Consider the following 17,783-nt stretch of genomic DNA (forward strand, 5'->3'; position numbering starts at 1 on the left):
GTTTCTCCCGCCCTACTCTATCTACTTCCCTCCCAAGGAACAACCCACCCTTAAGGGGCGGAGGGCCCCTGGGGCTGCGCTGACTCATGCCTGGAAGATGCTGCTGCCTGGTCGTTGAACTTGAGCGACCCCACAATCCGGCCCTCCGAACTCTGTAGGCAGTTCCCGACGCAGACCCTACCACCCAATCCAGACTTCCGAGCTCCAGGCGCCTGCACCTCTCAACCTATTAGTGACCCCAACCCGATGCCCTAAAGCCTGGGTTAGGCCCCTTATTTGTCTGAGCGTTTACTTAATTAAAGCGTTTCCCTTGAGAAAAGGTTCGTCAGCGTGTCTGAGCTTCTCCCTATTTCACAAGGTCTCTACTGGGTCTAAATTTGTTTCTCCCAATAAAACCAATGTACGCTCAGAAGTGTGTAGAGTGAAGGACGAAGTGGGAGAAAGGTATTCAGGAGTAAGGCATTAGGGGCTCCCGCAAACACCTGAAAAACCAGAAGTACCAGGTAAGGCTAAGATCTAAATCTGGGGCATGGGACTGGGGCGAGGCCTTCTTTACTGATCTCCTCTTGGACAGGGACTGGGAGGTACACAGCCAGAAAATGACTGCCTCAGACGGAGGCTGGGAATTTAATTAATCTTAAGGGGCGGGGGGAACACAATGATTTTTCTGGCCATGTTTCTGCAACAAGCCCAACTGGTGTAAATCTCCATAGACTGCCTTTCCTCATCCCTCCTCCCCACCCACTCACTTCCAAGATGCAAAGAGCAAATAAAAAGAGCAATAATCGCTATGCCTTAGATCGACCCTGGAGGTGGAGTTTCCTCCTGGCGGGTGTGTATGTGGGGGGGGGGGGGTTTGTAGCTGAACGCTAACCTGCCTCAGAACTCCAAACACACCACCAACAAGCATACATTTCCAAACCGACCTGCCAGAAATGAGCAGTTAAGTCACCCCTTCCTGCTCCCAAACCATTTCAGCTCCTTAACCCTGGAAGAAGGTAACTATGCATCCCCCTACTCCCATCTCTCTTCCTCCAGCCAGAGGAGCTATCCTCAAATTATAGACCTGAGCCTCCCACTTTACTGCCGGGATCTCAGGTTCAGACTGTGTACCCTGGGAACTCTTCAGACCATCTCATGTCTCAGCTTTGCACAATTCTCTCTCACACAAGATCATCTCTCCTAGAGAGAAACTAGGGCCAAGGATTTGGGAAAAGATGCTGGCACCTTGCAGGGAGCTGAGGGAAACTAAGAAGACCTGCCTGGGTGAACCAGATGTAAAGGGAACTTGGCACACTGAATCCAATGAGCACCTGCTGGCTTCCTCCCACAATATAATCACTACAGCGAGCCTTGGAGGGGGAGACTCTAGAGAGTTCTTTCTCCCTCCTTCCTTCCCTAAGTCCCACCCTCCTTGCCTGGTCTTGCCTCCTGTTTCCATGACAACTCCAAGGGAGCCTAAATTGGGGGCTTGAATGCCAGGGTAAGAGGAGGAGAGAGGTGGTCCAAGAACAGAGACGAGTTGGGGGACGTCTGAGGCTCTTCCCCCTCCCTTGCCTCGGTCCCTTTAAGCTCCCCCCCCTCCCCGTTCCCTCCGCCCCACGCCACAGTCTTCATCTCTCCATCTCTGTGCTGCTGCCGCTGGCTGCGCCATCCCGGACCCAGACTCCGGCGCCAGCCAGGGGCCACTGACTCCAGGGCAGGGACGCTGTCCCAGCCACGCTGCAATCATGACATCGGAAAAGTCAGGTAAAAAATAAACAACAATAACAACCCCCTCCCTCCATCTTCTCCTCATCCTCCCCCTCCCTTGCCTTAACCCCCTTCCTTGGCCCTCCCTAGTGAGTGTTTCGGTTCCATTCCCCTTCTCTCCAGCTCTCTACACCCCCACCCCCTCCTCTATCTCCCACCCTTTTCTTCCTTTCCTCCTTCCAGTCTCAGCCTCTGCCTCTTGCCAACAACATGGGTAGGAGGGCAGGTTGAGAGGTTAAGGGAGGTAAAGAGAAGCTTAGCATCAGCCAGGTACTGCAGGGATAGCATCACTTGAAGTGACAGATGGACAGTCAGTGGCTCACTGGCATAGATACATCCAGTTGGGAAATATGGAGACATGATCAAATTGGGGTTGTCAAGGGAGTCAGATTCAAAAGACTCTTCTTTATGGGCACTAAAAAATGGCCCTGAGGTTCCCAGAGAGGTCAGGGCAGAGTGGAACATGTCATCCCACATGTGTGTATACAACTACTTAAGTAAGCACATGTGAACACAGTAATGCATGTTTACACATGTGCACACATAGGACTAGCTCAGGCAGGCCTGTCCAAAGGCAGCCATAGCTTAAAAGTAAGATTGTGTCTGTCTGTGGGTGAAAGCTGAGTGCGTATTGCTTAAAAAGAAGAGGAGGAGGGGAGAGTTGTGACCTCAAAACTAGATTGAAGGGGGGGAGGCAGATGGCCTAGATACAACCCCTCTCCTGACCCCCAAATGAGAGATGACTTCTTATCACCTCCCTCCTCCTCTCCCATTACCTATCTCCATCTCGGACTGTCTCCTTCTCATCTTATTGCTGTCTTCTCTCCCCACCTACCCTTTCCTTGGCTTACTGCCCCTAGGCCTCCCGGACTCAGTTCCACACACTTCTCCACCTCCTTACAATGCTCCCCAGCCCCCTGCCGAACCTCCCGCCCCGCCCCCACAGGCAGCCCCCTCCTCGCACCATCACCATCACCACCACTACCACCAGTCTGGCACCGCCACCCTCCCGCGCTTAGGCGCAGGCGGCCTGGCCTCTTCCTCGGCCACAGCGCAACGCGGTCCCTCGTCCTCAGCCACACTACCCCGGCCCCCCCATCACGCCCCGCCTGGTCCGGCCGCCGGGGCTCCCCCACCCGGCTGCGCTACCTTGCCCCGCATGCCACCCGACCCTTACCTGCAGGAGACTCGCTTCGAGGGCCCACTTCCCCCACCGCCGCCCGCCGCCGCTGCCCCACCCCCGCCGGCGCCTGCACAGACTGCTCAGGCTCCTGGTTTCGTGGTGCCCACGCACGCGGGGGCGGTGGGCACTTTGCCGCTGGGGGGCTACGTAGCGCCCGGCTACCCGCTGCAGCTGCAGCCCTGTACTGCTTACGTGCCGGTCTATCCGGTGGGCACGGTGAGTGAGGGAGCTGACTGGGGCCTGGGAAGAGGGGGGCACAGTGGAACAGCACTTGAAATTGGGGGCACACCGGGAACTGAGGTAATAGAGAAATAGAACCAGAAAACCAGGTTGTGTTCTGGGGACACGTCCCAGAGAGAGAGAGAGAGAAAGGGCTAAGAAAAGGCTTGGAGGTGAAGGACCTGGGGGTCCTTTGGGGTCAGAGGTCGGGACCTGAGAGGGGGAACCGAGAGATTAAAAGGAAGTTTGAAAGAAGGAAACCCTCTGGAGGGAGGGAAAGAAATGGAACCTGGAAACCAAGGGGCATGAGGGAGGGGAGGCCAGGGAGGTGTCTGGAGGGAAGGAACAGGTCCCAAGTGAGGCCAGGACAGTGCCTGTGGTCCGTAGTTAGTGGAAGAATGCGGAGATCTACAAAATGATGCAATGAATGGAGGAGAGGAACCTAGGCGAAATTTATGGGTGTCCTACAAGGGCAGTGGTTAATCAGTTTCTTTGAGAATCAACGGATAAGAATTGTGCTATTAAAACCGACTTGCCAGAGGCGGGACGCTGGTGGGTTGTAGCAAGGTCGGAGCAACATCCCTCCCCCAATTTTCCTTTTGCAGCCTTATGCAGGCGGGACCCCAGGGGGAACTGGAGTGACCTCCACTCTCCCCCCGCCGCCCCAAGGCCCAGGGCTGGCCCTGCTGGAGCCGAGGCGCCCGCCACACGACTATATGCCCATTGCAGTGCTGACCACCATCTGCTGCTTCTGGCCTACGGGCATCATCGCCATCTTCAAGGCAGTGCAGGTGTGAGGAGCCGGGGTTAGGTTTACGCCGTTATTCTTAGTTCTGGGAGTGTTGGGCCTTAAGGGGACCATCTTAAAGGAAGGCTGGAGCATGCTAGAGAACAGCGGCACTCTGACCGCGGTCCTCCACCCCTCCCCCGCAGGTGCGCACGGCCTTGGCCCGCGGAGACATGGTGTCTGCGGAGATCGCTTCACGCGAGGCTCGGAACTTCTCTTTCATCTCCCTGGCGGTGGGCATCGCAGCCATGGTGCTCTGTACTATCCTCACCGTAGTCATCATCATTGCCGCACAGCACCACGAAAACTACTGGGATCCCTAAAAACTCCCTCTGCCCAGCCCCACTCTGCGCCCCTCAACCTCCCAGACTCGTTCTGCAGTCAAGCTGCGGACCCAATAGGCGTCCCGCACACCCGCCTCTGGGGCAGCCGGACTTCCAAACATCCTAAACTCCGCCTCCACGGAATCTCTGGCCTTGTGAGCACGCTCCTAATCCAGTTCCTCAGGAACCCCTACAAAACCCACAACCCCAGGGACGCTGCTTCCCGGGATCCCTGCTACAAGTCGGGCTCCAATACCCCATCCCATCAAAGTGCAGCGCCCCCAGCCGTGCTCCCCGTGCTCCCCAGCCTGGAATCTTGTCTCCAAAGTCCCACCTCCTTTATAGGCTCCACCCCAATTCTGACAAAACCCCGCCTTCAGGTCGGCAGGCTCCGCCTTCTTTTCCGTCTCTACGGGGCGATTCAGTCAGGTGATTGGGTTTGTGGCTTTAGGCCTAGCCCCCTGACAAACAGACTCTTCCCCTTTTTCTGGCCAGAGGGCTGCGACCCGGGATAGCCACGCCCCCACGCTCTCTCCCAATTTTTGCCAGTACAGTTTCGTTCTCCTCCACTTGATTCTCTTCATATTTTCCCCCAAATTCCAGAACTCTCCTTTAGTGATTTTTGGAATGTGATTTGGGAGATTTCTGGTTTAGGACCCTTCACCCAGAAGAAAAGCACCCATTCTCTGTAAATACTCCATTCCACTCATCTTATTCCTGGGCAGCCGGGCTGAAGGGAATCCCAGGATAAGAACCTCCCAATCCTGGGAGGACTCCGGCCCCCTCCCTGTTCCCGTTGGCGGTCCTTGCCTTGTTCTGATCTGTGTGTGCGTGTGTGTGAACTGAAAGACGATATTAAAGAGACTTACTGGATTTATCACCCGCAATTCCAAAGACTCTAGCACCACGAAGATTTTGCCCTTTTGGTTTCCCTCTTCACGTCTCTCCATCTCTTTAGGGCGTGGGGCGGGGCGGACTGACAAAGACAAGTGAGAGGAGACAGACAAATATGTGGAACAGAGAATAGGTCCTTGGGTATCCACCAGGGAAGATAACGGATGCCATTCTCTTCTCAATGGGTCTTGCTTTCCCCAAGGCCCCGTTTCCACTCCTTACTAGGCTGGGTTTAGGGCTTCCGAGAGGAAAGATTTACAAGGAGACGCAGAGATCTAGCCTCAGAACTCCAAGAAGGCAGGAGTAAGGAAGGTGGCAGACCATGGTGAAGAAGTTAGTTGAGGATAGGTAGGTAACAGGGGCAAGGAGGAGATGTTACCTGCCCATAATTGTTCCTGTGTGCTGGAGGGTGGCAAACAACTTGGATTAGAGCCCCACCAGAGGGGACAGGGGAAAGAAAGAATGCAGAGAGCTTTGGAAGCCCCAGAGAGGAGGTCAATAGTCTGGAGGAGAATTACCTTCTGCTTTCCTGAAGTTAACCAGGAGGCCTCTGTGTTGGGATGCAGGAGAGACAGGAGTACTACAAGGAATGGGTTTAGTGTCTTTCATTGTACATCTGAGGATGGGTCCTACCCTAAGTCTGCATCCATGAAACATGCAGACACCATACAGCATACTGGTGAGACACCTGTCTCGACAGCAGGTGCAGCCCTGACTTCATGGAACTTACAATCTGTAAGGAAAGCCATGCACTGAGATCAGAGACATGGAAGGAGGAGGAGGTGGGGCAGGGATATCATGGGCTCTCCTTGGGATAGTTCAGGCTTAATGTGTCTTCCTTTTTTGTATTTTGTTGTTGTTGTTGTTTTGTTTTTGTTTTTGTTTTTTTCCCCTGGTACTGGGAATCGAATCAGGGCTGCTCTGAGCTACATCCTGAAACTATTTTAAAATCTTATTTGAGACAGGATCTAAGTTGCCCAGACTGCCCTTAAACTTGTGTTCTTCCTGCCTTAGCCTTCCAAGTTGCTGTGGACCATCATGTCTGTGTTAATGCGCCTTCCTTACCAAACTTCCTCAAAAAGGAGTCCATGTTTTCAATTTCCATTTCTTCATCCTCTAATCTTCTGTTTTTCTTGAACAGAGGAGTATTGCTATCAGAGATGTGTCTGTGTCATCTTTATTTCATACTATGTCTTGACTCCTCAAAATATTCTTTCACTCCCTGATCTACCAAAACTTCAATGGCATTTTCACAGAATCTGCCTCTCTGTACCCTCTCATACCTCTTTTCCTCCTCCTCCTCTTCTTCTTCTTTTTCTTTTTCTTCTTCTTCTTCTTCTTCTTCTTCTTCTTCTTCTTCTTCTTCTTCTTCTTCTTTTCTCCCCCTCCTCCTCCTCCTCCTCCTTCTTCTTCTTCTTCATTACAGGTGTGCTCCATTGCACCCAGCTGGCCTTAAATTTAAGGTGCTCCATTGCACCCAGCTGCCTTAGCCTCCCAAGTAACCTGGATTACAGGCATGTATCACAGTGCCCAGGTTTCTTCTTGCTTTTTCTCCTCCGTTACCTAAGTGACCATGTGGATTTTTTTCTTCTCTGGGACTTTCCCTTAAAAGTTCATCCCGGGGCTGGGGATGTGGCTCAAGTGGTAGTGCACTCACCTGGCATGTGTGCGGCCCGGGTTCGATCCTCAGCACCACATACAAACAAAGATGTTGTGTCCACCGAAAACTAAAAAGTAAATTAAAAAAAAAAGTTCATCCCATCAATATTGTTGGTGTGTGTTTGTTTTGGTGCTGAGGATTGAACCTAGGGCTTTAAGCTAAACACATGCTATTCCCCCAAGCTCTTCACCCCAGAGATTCCAATTCTAGCCATCATCTCTAACCAAATGCTGCTCCAACCTGTCCTGTACAAACAGACATTCCTCCAGTGTCTGAGGAACATAGTCACATGGACCATGCTGCTGGTCATCTAAACTCAACATGTTCCAAACCAAGTTGATGAAATGCCACCAAAACCCCCATCTCCTTTAATAGCATCATCTTGTCAGTCACCCTTCCTAGACTGAAAACTTGCTGCTGCCTTCATCATTCTCCTGCCTTACTTTTGGTGTGTTGTCAAGTTGAGTAAATTCTACAGCCACAATATGTTTTGAATCCACTTTTCCCCAGTCCTTGCCAGAAACATTACCTCATCTGGGATCATCGAAACAGCTCCCCAGCATCTCTTCCTACTTCCTACGTGTCTCTCTACTTCAAGTCTCTCTCAACTCTGCTATTAGATATAACTGCATTGTTCAACAGTCTTTGGAAAAGCTAGCACAGTGGCATATGCCTGTAGTCTCAGCTACTCAGGAGGCAGGAGGATGTCTTGAACCTGGGAGTTTGAAACCAGCCTGGGCAACATAGCAAGATATCACCTCAAAAAAGTGGGGGAAGGGAGAGGGTGTAATTCAGTGGTAGAGTACTTACCTTGGGTGCCCAAGGCCCAGCAGTTCAAAATAATAATCATAGTCATAATTATATGTCCTGCATGATTGTGGATTGTTTATTCAATTATTATTTTCAGTCTAGCCTTCAATTACTTCCATACTTAAAATCATTGAACTTTCTCTGTTCAACCTCATTTGCAAAATGAATTATTCATCATTCCCACCCCCAGGTCTTTACCCAGCTGTACTCAAATCTTAGACCTCCTCCTCCAATCTCTATTATAAAACAAACTGCAGCTTGTCATGAGTTTCAGACCACCTCTAGACTTTTGCTTATCATGTTCTTCCCCCTTCACATCTGCCTCTCTACTTGGGGTCAAGATTTTCCTGCCCTTCAAGACCCAGATCAATTTGCCACCCCACCCCACCCCACCCCACCAGCAAAAAGGTCTCAGTCCTCTGGGCTGGATTAAAGCAGTGGGTCTGTGTGTGTGTGTGTGTGTGTGTGTCTCTCTCTCTCTTTCTTTCTTTCCTTCCCAGGGGTGATTAACCACTGAGCCACATCCCCAGGACTTTTAAATATTTTATTTAGACACAGTGTCTCACTAAATTGCTTAAGGCTTCACTAAATTGCTGAGGCTGGCTTTGAACTCAGAATCCTCCCGCCTCAGCCTCCGGAGCTGCTGGGATTACAAGTGTGCACCACCCCACTCCTGTCTTAAAGAAGTGGATTTCTAAACAGAGCCCCAGGAACTCCTTGGAACAATTCTTAGAGCCAGATTCACATTAGAATCATCTAGGGAGCATTTAAAAATCCCAAAGCTCACTAAACCAATTAAATCAGAATCTCTGGGGATGGGACTCGGGTCTAGGCAAGTTGTTCACGCTGAAGCTGGCCTCCTACTTATGATCCTCTTCCCTGAGCCTCCCAATCTGGGATTACAGGAGTGCACCACCATGCCTGGTGGCAGTTAGTAATAGTCAATGTCTTTTAAAGACATCCCCAGATGACTCCAAAGGGCAGCCAGGGTTGAGAATCATGGGCTTCAAATCATCTCAGGAACTACTTAGGAAGAGGGGAGAGGCCAAAATGTAGCTTGAGTCAAGGCAACTTTCTTTAGGAGAAAAGTATCTAGGTCTGAAACCCTCCCATTCTACCTGTTTTTGGTGGTATTGTTGTTTTTTTTTTGTTTGTTTGTTTGATTGGTTTTGGTACTGGGGATTGAACCCAGGGGTGCTTACCCACTGAGCCACATCCCAATCCTTTTTATCATTATTAATTTTTATTTTGAAACAGAGTCTCCATAAGTTGTTGAGCCTAGCCTCAAAGTTGCAATTTTCCTGCCTCAGCCTCCTGAGTCACTTGAATTACAGGCATGCACCACCACACCCGAGCCCCACCTGTTTTTTTGATATATAACACACCTTATCTTGTGAACTACTCAAAGGCAGGAATGAAATCTTGTTCATCTCTGGTTTTCAGTTCCTCATCTGATAAAATCTGTTTTACTAATCTTAGAACTCAATTGCATTGAAAGTAATTAGGCAGAAGGAGAAATGAGTAAACATGACTTCTCCCAGATCTCTTCACCTCACCTAAACTCCTCCCTGGAGAGGAAATAAAAAATGGTATTCCAATTCGATTCTACTCCCACCTAACTTTAACTCTGTCTGCACATGAGGCCCTTTACTCTTATACCCCTACTGACAGATTCCATCCTCCAGGAGAGAGTCTGACCCCCTTTCACATCTACTTGGGTGTACTGATTCCCCCATGACTAGATTCTGGGTCAGCATTCCCATTCACTCATTGAGAATTTGGCACATATTGAGTGTGGGTCCTGTAATCCAGTAATGTTCTGCATGCATGCAGCCGCTGAATTTGGCAGGTTGGATCTGATAGACAATAAAAACACTCTCTTGATATTAGATAGCATTTGTTTTATCAATAATATGAAAGCAAAAGCAAAGATGAGGAAGAGAAGAAAATACATCACCAGATCAGGGGAAACACCTGAGGTCAATTAGTTGGGGAGTCCCAGAGCAACTTTTCAAGGTCCCAACTGAGAACTTCTCAGGCAGAGCATCCTCTCCACTGCTGAGACTCCAAAGTCTTGTTCCCAGTGGGGATCTTTAAATACAACTAGAACAAAGAAACCTCTGTTCTAACAACCTACATAAGCTAGTGATCTCCTCAAGGACACTTCAACCCCCAAGGACTGGAGAGATCCCTAAAGGGAGGGAATTTAGCCTTGAAATAAGTGAATATCTCTGAGTTGTCATGAGTAAGCCAGTCCCACCAATAATTCAGTATTCTATAGATGTTCCATCAAGGATGCACAAAGTCACAGCAGGCACATGGACAGGGAGGATCTTTAATATTTTCCTTAACCTTAAGGAAAATATTAACTATTAGCTACTCAGAAGGCTGAGGCAGGAGGATCTCAAGTTTGAGGAGAGCATGGGCAACTTAAGGAGATTCTGTCTCAAGATAAATAAAAAGGGCTAAGGTTGTAATTCCATGGTAGAGTGCTTGTGTAGAATGCATGAGGCCCTGGGTTCAATTATTATGGAAAATACAGGAAATCATGGCACTGGAAAGAGACACTCGGTGCTTGGAAATGTAGAGAGCAAGGTTTATTCTGTACTCGTGCAGGCTCAGAGGAGTCTTTTCCAAAGGCTTAGCACAGGCTTTTGTTCTCAGTATTAAGTACCAGGGATTGAACTCAGGGACACTTAACCCCTGAACCACATCCCCAGCTCTTTTTAATATTTTATATAGAGACAGGGTCTCACTAATTTGCTTAGGGCCTCACTAAATTGCTGAGGCTAGCTTGGAATTCATGATCCTCCTTCCTCAGCCTCCCAAGCCACTGGGATTATAGGCATGCACCACTACGCTTGGCTGTTCTCAGTATCTTTTTTTTTTTTTTTTCCTCTCAGTATCTTTTATATAGTACACACTTTCTGGTCTCAAGACTATCTCACACAAGTAGCCTTGATCCCTTTTTCCCTCTTTCCAGGCAGCTCTGGTTCCTGCCACAGCTGCTGAGCAAGCATGATTACAGAAGCAGTAACTAGGAGGTTGCAGTTATTAACAGAGATAAAAAGAAAAGAAACATCTTAGGAAGGGGTTGCTGCTTCACAATCCCTAGTACTACAAAAAGAAAAGAAAAAAAAATATTGGCACCTGGTTCATGACTCACTGTCTTCTAACTCCACACTTTTTTTTTTTTTTTTTTTTTTTTTTGTGATGCTGGGGATTGAACCTAGGGTCACACTCATACCAAACAAATACTCTACCAAAGAGCTATATCCCCAGTCTCTCAGTTCTTTTCTTTTTTTTTTTTTTCCTTCTTTTTCTTCTTCTTCTTCTTCTTCTTTTTTTTTTTTTTTTTTTGCTGGGAGGCGGGGCAGGGGAGGAGGCAGGATACCAGGGATTGAACTACTCAGGAGCCCTCAGCTACTGAGCCACATCCTCAGCCCTCATTTCATTATTTTTAATGTCTTCAATATCCATGTAGATCATTCAGTTCTGTGGCCAATTCCTGACCTTCCTTGCCTCTGACAATCTGATTGTCCCTGCTCTCCACCATTCCCCTGTATCATACCTTCAACTTGGTTGCCACCAATAACAACCAAATTTCCAAAAATTTAATCCACAATTTTTTCATGCCAACCCCCAGTATCCCACTCAACCCTATCTGGACTTCCCATGCATTGAATCACTTTATGCATTACTTTTGTGTGGAGAAGATATTGAACCAAGAGGAGCTCTTCTACTGAGCTACATTCCTATATCCTCAGCCTCCCTTTTGTAAATTAGTTTGTTATAGTTATTGTAAGCAAAAATAACCAAAACAGTTTCAGCACCATAATGAAAGCACAAATAATTAAGATGGGAACAGACTTCATGGATCAGTTATGCCTTTTACTCAGCAGCAGAGTCAATCAGTCAGGCATCGGAGGGACTCAGTTTTTTTAGAAAATAGCCCCCAGGAAAAGTATGGGTTTATACAGGTTACATTGGGAGGTGACTTAACAGGACATGGGCAAAAGGTTGCTAACTTTTGGAACTTGTTTTTGCTGGGCACTGTTTTTACTGGGTAGTGGGTTTTTGGTTTTTTGTTTTTTTTTAAAAAATATTTTTAGTTGTGGATGGACACTTTATTTTATTTGTTTATTTTTATGTGGTGCTCTGGATAGAAATCCAGTGCCTCACATATGCTAGGCAAGGGCTCTACAACTGAGCCACAGCCCCAGTCCCACTAAGCAATGTTTTTACAGTGTTCAAATGCTTATCTTTTCCTCCAGGAGTCATTGTATTGTCACAGGGACAGGATTAATGTGTAGTTTTACTGCCCTTGGGAGAGAATTTACTTGGGAGAGGATCAATACTTGTCCTCTTCCCAGGGACTGCTATTTTTGGATTGATGGTTATCTCCTTTCCAGGGTTTGTTTTGTCACTGGGAAAGAATTTATTGGGGAAGAATCAATGTTTTGGCTTCTCCCTCCCTCCCTCCTCCTGGTCACACACTGCTTGGGGGTTGTCATTTCAGGCTGTTGTTTCCATATTCTTCAGTTATACATAACATTGGGGTTAATTTTGATATAAGCGTGGAATATAATTTTCTCCAATTCCATTCCCAGTACTTCCCCTTTCTATCTCCTCCTCCTTCCCCCTGTTTCCTTTCCTCTACTCTATTGATCTTTATTCTATTTATTTGTAGTTTTAAAAATTAGTGCATTGTGGGCTGGGGTTATGGCTCAGCGGTAGAGCGCTCGCCTCACACATGCAAGGCCCTGAGTTCCATCCTCAGCACCACATAAAAGTAAATAAATAAAATAAAAAATTATTTAAAATTTGTGCCATTCATATAAAAAATTACTAAATAAAGGTGAAATAAAATCTACCATGGTACATTCATATATGTATATAGGAAAATTAGGTCAGATTCATTCCACCCTTCCTCCCCTTTCCCATCCCTCCTCCCTCGCCCTGAGTCCTCTTCTTCTCCTCAATTGATCCCTCTTCTATTTTCAGAAGATCTCCTCCACTTTTCTATTTTCCTTAATTTTGGCCTAACTTCTGCATATGACAGAAAACATTCAAGCCCTGACTTTCTGAGTCTGGCTTATTTCACTTAGCATGGTATTCTCCAGTTCCATTTATAAGCAAATGCCATAATTTCATTCTCCTTTATGGCTCAGTAAAACTCCTTCGTGTACATGTGCATTTTTTTTTTATCCATTTGTCTGTTGACAGGCACCTAGCTTGCTACTATGAATTGTGCTGCTATAAACATTGATGTGACTGCACCATATATATGTTGATTTTAGATCTTTTAGATATATACAAAGGGGCAAGGTAGCTGGTCATATGGTGGTTCCATTCCTAAATTGTTTGAAGAATCTCCACACTGCTTTCCAGAGTGGTTGTACTAATTTGCATTCCCACCAACAATGAATAAGTGTACCTTTTTTCCCCTGCATCTCAGCCAACATTTATTTGTATTCTTGATAATTGCCATTCTGACTGGAGTGAGAAGAAATCTCAATGTAGTTTTATTTGCATTTTCCCAATTTCTAGAGATGTAGAACACTTTTTCATATATTTCTTGGCCATTTGTATTTCTTCTTTTGAGAGGTGTCTCTTTAGTTCTTTTACCCATTTATTAATTAGGTTATTTGTTTCTTTGGTATTAAGGTTTTTGAGTTCTTTATATATTATGGATATTAATCCCCTATGTAAGGAGTAGGTAGCAAAGATCTTCCCCCATTGTGTAGGTTCTCTTCATGCTCTTGTTTCCTTTGTTGAACAGATGCTTTTTAATTTGATGCCATCCCACTTATTGATTTTTGGTTTTATTTCTCGAGTTTTAGAGTCTTGTTAAGGAAGTTGATGCCTGTTCTAATATGTTGGAGTGTTGGGCCTACATTTTCTTCTAGCAGTTGCAGAGTTTCTAATCTAATTCCTATGAATTTGATGCCCCTTGATTTAACTTTTGTGCAAGGTAAGAGAGAGAGGGATCCAGTTTTGTTCTTTTACATATGGATATCCAGTTATCCCAGTACCATAAGACTATCTTTTCTCCAAAGTTGTTTTTGGAAACTTTGTTGAGTATCATAAGACTATGGGCTCATCTCTGTTTCTTCTATTCTATTCCATTGGTTTTTGTGTCTGTTTTGATGCTACTACCATGCTGTTTTTGTTACTATGGTTCTATAGGATAATTTGAGGTCTGATATTGTGATGCCTCTGGCCTTGCTCTTTTGCTCAGATTTGCTTTTGCTATACTGGATCTCTTATTATTTCAAATGAGTATTAGAACTGCTTTTTTTTTCCTAGTTCTGTGAAGAATGGCATTGGCATTTTAATGGAGATTGCATTGACTCTGTATACTGCTCTAGGTAGTTTGGCCATTTTTAAAAATATATTTATTTATTTATTTTAGTTTTGGTTGGACACAATCTAGTTTACTTTTATGTGGTGCTGAGGATCGACGCCAGTGCCTCATGTATGCTTGGCAAGCACTCTACCACTGAGCTACAACCCCAGCTCTAGTTTGGCCATTTTGACAATATTAATTCTTCCTATCCAAGAATATGGAAGGTCTTTCCATCTTCTAAGGTCTTGTTCAATTTCTTCCTAATATTTTTATTGTAGAGCTCTTTCACCTCCTTGGTTAGATTATTATTAAGTATTTTTTTAGGTTATTGTGAATGGGGTAGTTTTCCTGAATTCTTTCTCAGAAAATTAATTATTGGAGCATAGGAAAGCAATTGATTTAGGCATGTTAGTCTTGCATCCTGCCACTTTGCTAAATTTGTTTATCAACTCTAGAAATGCTAAATTTGTTTATCAACTCTAGAAAGGCTTCTGGTGGAGTTTTTGGGTCTTCTAAATATAGGATCATGTCCTCAGCAGAGATAATTTGACTTCTTCTTTTTCTCTTTGTATCCCTTTAATTTCCTTCTCTTGCCTGATTGCCCTAGCTAGAGTTTTAAGATTATGCTTTTAAAATTTCTTTAAAGATTATGTCAAATAGGAATGTTGAGAGTGGATATCTTTGTCTTGTTCCTGTTTTTAGAGTTAATGCTTTCAGTTTTTCTCTGTTCCCTAAGACGATGGCCTTGAGTTTATCTGAAGTAAACTCCTTCTATTCCTAGTTTCTCTAGTGTTTTAAACATGAATGGATGCTGTACTTTGTCAAATGCATTTTCTGCATCTAATGATCTAATCATATGATTCTTGTCCTTAATTCTATTTATGTGGTGAATTATATTTATTGATTTGCATATGTTGAACAAACCTTGCAACCCTGGAATGAAATCCACTTGATCATGGTGCACTATCTTCTTAACATGTTTTTGAATGCAGTTTGACAATATTTTATTAAGAATTTTGCATCTGTGTTCATCAGGGATAGTAGTCTGAAGTTTTCTTTCCTTGATGTGTGTTTTTCTGGTTTTGGTATTAGGGTGATAGTGGCTTTATAAAATGAATGTGACAGTGTTATCTCCTTTTCTATTTCATGGGATAATTTTTTGAGACCAGTCTCACTAAGTTGCTAAGGCTGGCCTCAAAATTGCAAACTTCCTGCCTCAGCCTCCCAAGTCACTAGAATTATAAGTATGCACCACCACACCCAGCTACCTATCATTTTTTTAAAACCCATCACTTTTTATTATTGTTTTATTGATTTCCTCAATTTCTTAATTTCCTCATTATTCAATTTCCTTCTGAGGTTCAACATTATGGTCACCTCTCAGCCTTCATCTTGTAGACTTGGCCCCTCGTCTTGTAAACATTTATTTACATTTACATTTGTCCCTGGTTAAATCACACTCTGAGGGTTTCACACTGCATTCAACAGCTGAATTTAGCTGGGGAAAAACACACAGTCATACTGGCTGGTTCCACTTCCTATGGGCCTTCAGTGTGGCCTGCTATCTCACATTTCTTGAGTCAATTCACCTTCCCTAGTCTGAGACCACAATTTCACAAGATGATAACCTTTCTTCCTATTTCAGTGAAAAAAAAAAAAAAACAGAAACTTTCAGAAAAGAAACCCCTCATGGTCTTACCCCAAATCCACTAGCCTGCCTGCATTTCTACTGCAGAGAGACTGACCTACTCCTGGTCCCCACCTCATCTGAGCCCCAAGATTCTGTTCTTTTTCACCTGTTTAGAAACAGGACTCCTGAAATTATCGCCTACCTTTTCTGAATAATCAGTACTCCCCATTTTGTGAAAACATTTCCATTGTGGTACAAACATGCTATAATAAAAATCTTCTTTTTTTATATTTATTTAGCTGTAAATGAACACACAGTATCTTTATTTATTTTTATGTGGTGCTGAGGATTGAACCCAGTGCCTCATACATACGAAGCAAGCACTTTACCACTGAGCTACAGCCTCAGCCCCTAAAATCTTCTTCTTTAAAAAGAAAAAATAATCTTTAGGGCAGGGCATGATGACTCACACCTGTAATCTCAGCAGGTCTGGAGGCCAAGGCAGGAGGATAGCAAATTCAAAGCCAGCCTTAGCAAAGGTGAGGAGGCTCTAGGCAACTCAGTGAAGCCCTGACTCAAAATAAAAAACACAAATTAGGGCTGGGGATGTGGCTCAGTGGTTGACTGCCCTGAGTTCAATCCCCAATACCAAAAAAAAAAAAAAAATTATTACTTAACTATGCATAAAAATACAATATTCATAATAGTGCTTATGTCTTATCACTTGGCAGGCAGGGAATTCTGATTAGAATGAGACATACAAGGGGCTTTAGCAATACTGGGAACATTTTACTCCTTTTTAAAAAGAAAAACAATACTGGGAATTGAAGCCAAGGCCTGGTACATGCTAATCAAGTGCTCTACCCTTGAACTACATCCCCAGTCATTTCTTAATTTTTTTTTTTATTTTGAGACAGAGTCTTTCTCATTAAGTTGCCCAAGCTGGCCTCAAACTTTAGATCCTCCTGCCTCAGCCTCCTGAGTAACAGGTATGGGTAATTGAGCCAGTTAAATTTTGACTTCTTAAGCTTCCTGATATTTAATTATTCTTTGTTGTATATATGCACATATCCACATGTATTATAACTTGGTATGAGATAATTTACATTTATTTATTTGTTGTGGTACTTAGGATAGAATTGGGACCTTGTGCATGTTTGGCTAGTGTTCTACCACTAAGCTACACCCTATCTATACATTTATTTCTTTTTTTTTATTATTGGTTGTTCAAAACATTACAAAGCTCTTGACATATCATATTTCATACATTAGATTCAAGTGGGTTATGAACTCCCATTTTTACCCCAAATACAGATTGCAGAATCACATCGTTTACACATCCATATTTTTACATTTACTTCTTTATTATTTTTGCAGTACTGGGGATAGAATTCAGGGTCTTGAACATGTTCAGCACATATTTCAACAATGAGCTATTCACTCAGCCCCTCATCTCAACTAGAGTCTTAATCAGAGTTTCTCAATTTGGGAACTATTGACACTTTGGGCCAGATAATTCTTCATATCTTTTTCTTTTTCTCAGTGCTGGGAATCAAGCCCAGGGCCTTGCTCATGCTAAGCAAGTGCTCTACTGCTAAGCTATATCCCCAGCTGGGCCAGATAACTTTTTGTTGTTGCTGTTAGTTGTAGATAGACACAATATCTTTATTTTATTTATTTTTTAATTTTTTTATGTGGCGCTGAGGATTGAACCCAGTGTCTCACACATGCGGCAAATGCTTTACCACTGAGTCACAACCCCAGCCTCTAGATGACTCTTTATTGTGGAAGACGGACATGTACTTTGTCTTGCCAAATATCTCCTGGGGAATATCTTGAGCAGCAGTTTTCAAGAGTGATCTTCCCACCCCCCAGAGACATTTGGCAATGTCTAGAGACACTTTGGATCATCTCAACTGATGAAGTGCCCCTAGCAGCTAGTGAGCAGAGATCAGGCATGGTGCTAAACATCCTACAATGTGCAGGACACAAAAAAGAATTGTCAGTCCCAAAATTTAAATTAATGCTGAGATTGAAAAAGCTTAGTCTCTGATTATTAGCAACATTGACACAGTTGATCACTCCTTGAAATGCTTACTTCAATTCACTCTTCCTTTCTTTTTGTTGTATTTTATATTTCCATTTCTGAGAATTAAACTCAAGAATGTTTTACCAT

General features: G+C 44.7%; 1 protein-coding gene across 1 annotated transcript; it reads left to right on the forward strand.

Moving 5' to 3' along the window:
* The first annotated feature begins 1,633 nt into the window (after positions 1–1,633).
* On the forward strand, positions 1,634–5,191 carry Prrt1 (proline rich transmembrane protein 1). Its single transcript, XM_076857747.1, has 4 exons — positions 1,634–1,749; positions 2,613–3,151; positions 3,760–3,945; positions 4,088–5,191. Exons 1-4 carry the CDS (start codon positions 1,731–1,733, stop codon positions 4,262–4,264), a joined length of 921 nt encoding a protein of 306 aa, XP_076713862.1. The 5' UTR covers positions 1,634–1,730; the 3' UTR covers positions 4,265–5,191.
* The last annotated feature ends 12,592 nt before the right edge of the window (positions 5,192–17,783 follow it).

Source organism: Callospermophilus lateralis, chromosome 6 (genome assembly GCF_048772815.1).
Source record: "Callospermophilus lateralis isolate mCalLat2 chromosome 6, mCalLat2.hap1, whole genome shotgun sequence".
In the NCBI taxonomy this organism is placed as follows: Eukaryota; Metazoa; Chordata; class Mammalia; order Rodentia; family Sciuridae; genus Callospermophilus; species Callospermophilus lateralis.

Coding starts and splice junctions, on each gene's coding strand:
- Prrt1 (XM_076857747.1), top strand. Junction 3,152..3,759: donor CGGTCTATCCGGTGGGCACG/GTGAGTGAGGGA, acceptor TTCCTTTTGCAG/CCTTATGCAGGCGGGACCCC. Junction 3,946..4,087: donor CCATCTTCAAGGCAGTGCAG/GTGTGAGGAGCC, acceptor CCTCCCCCGCAG/GTGCGCACGGCCTTGGCCCG.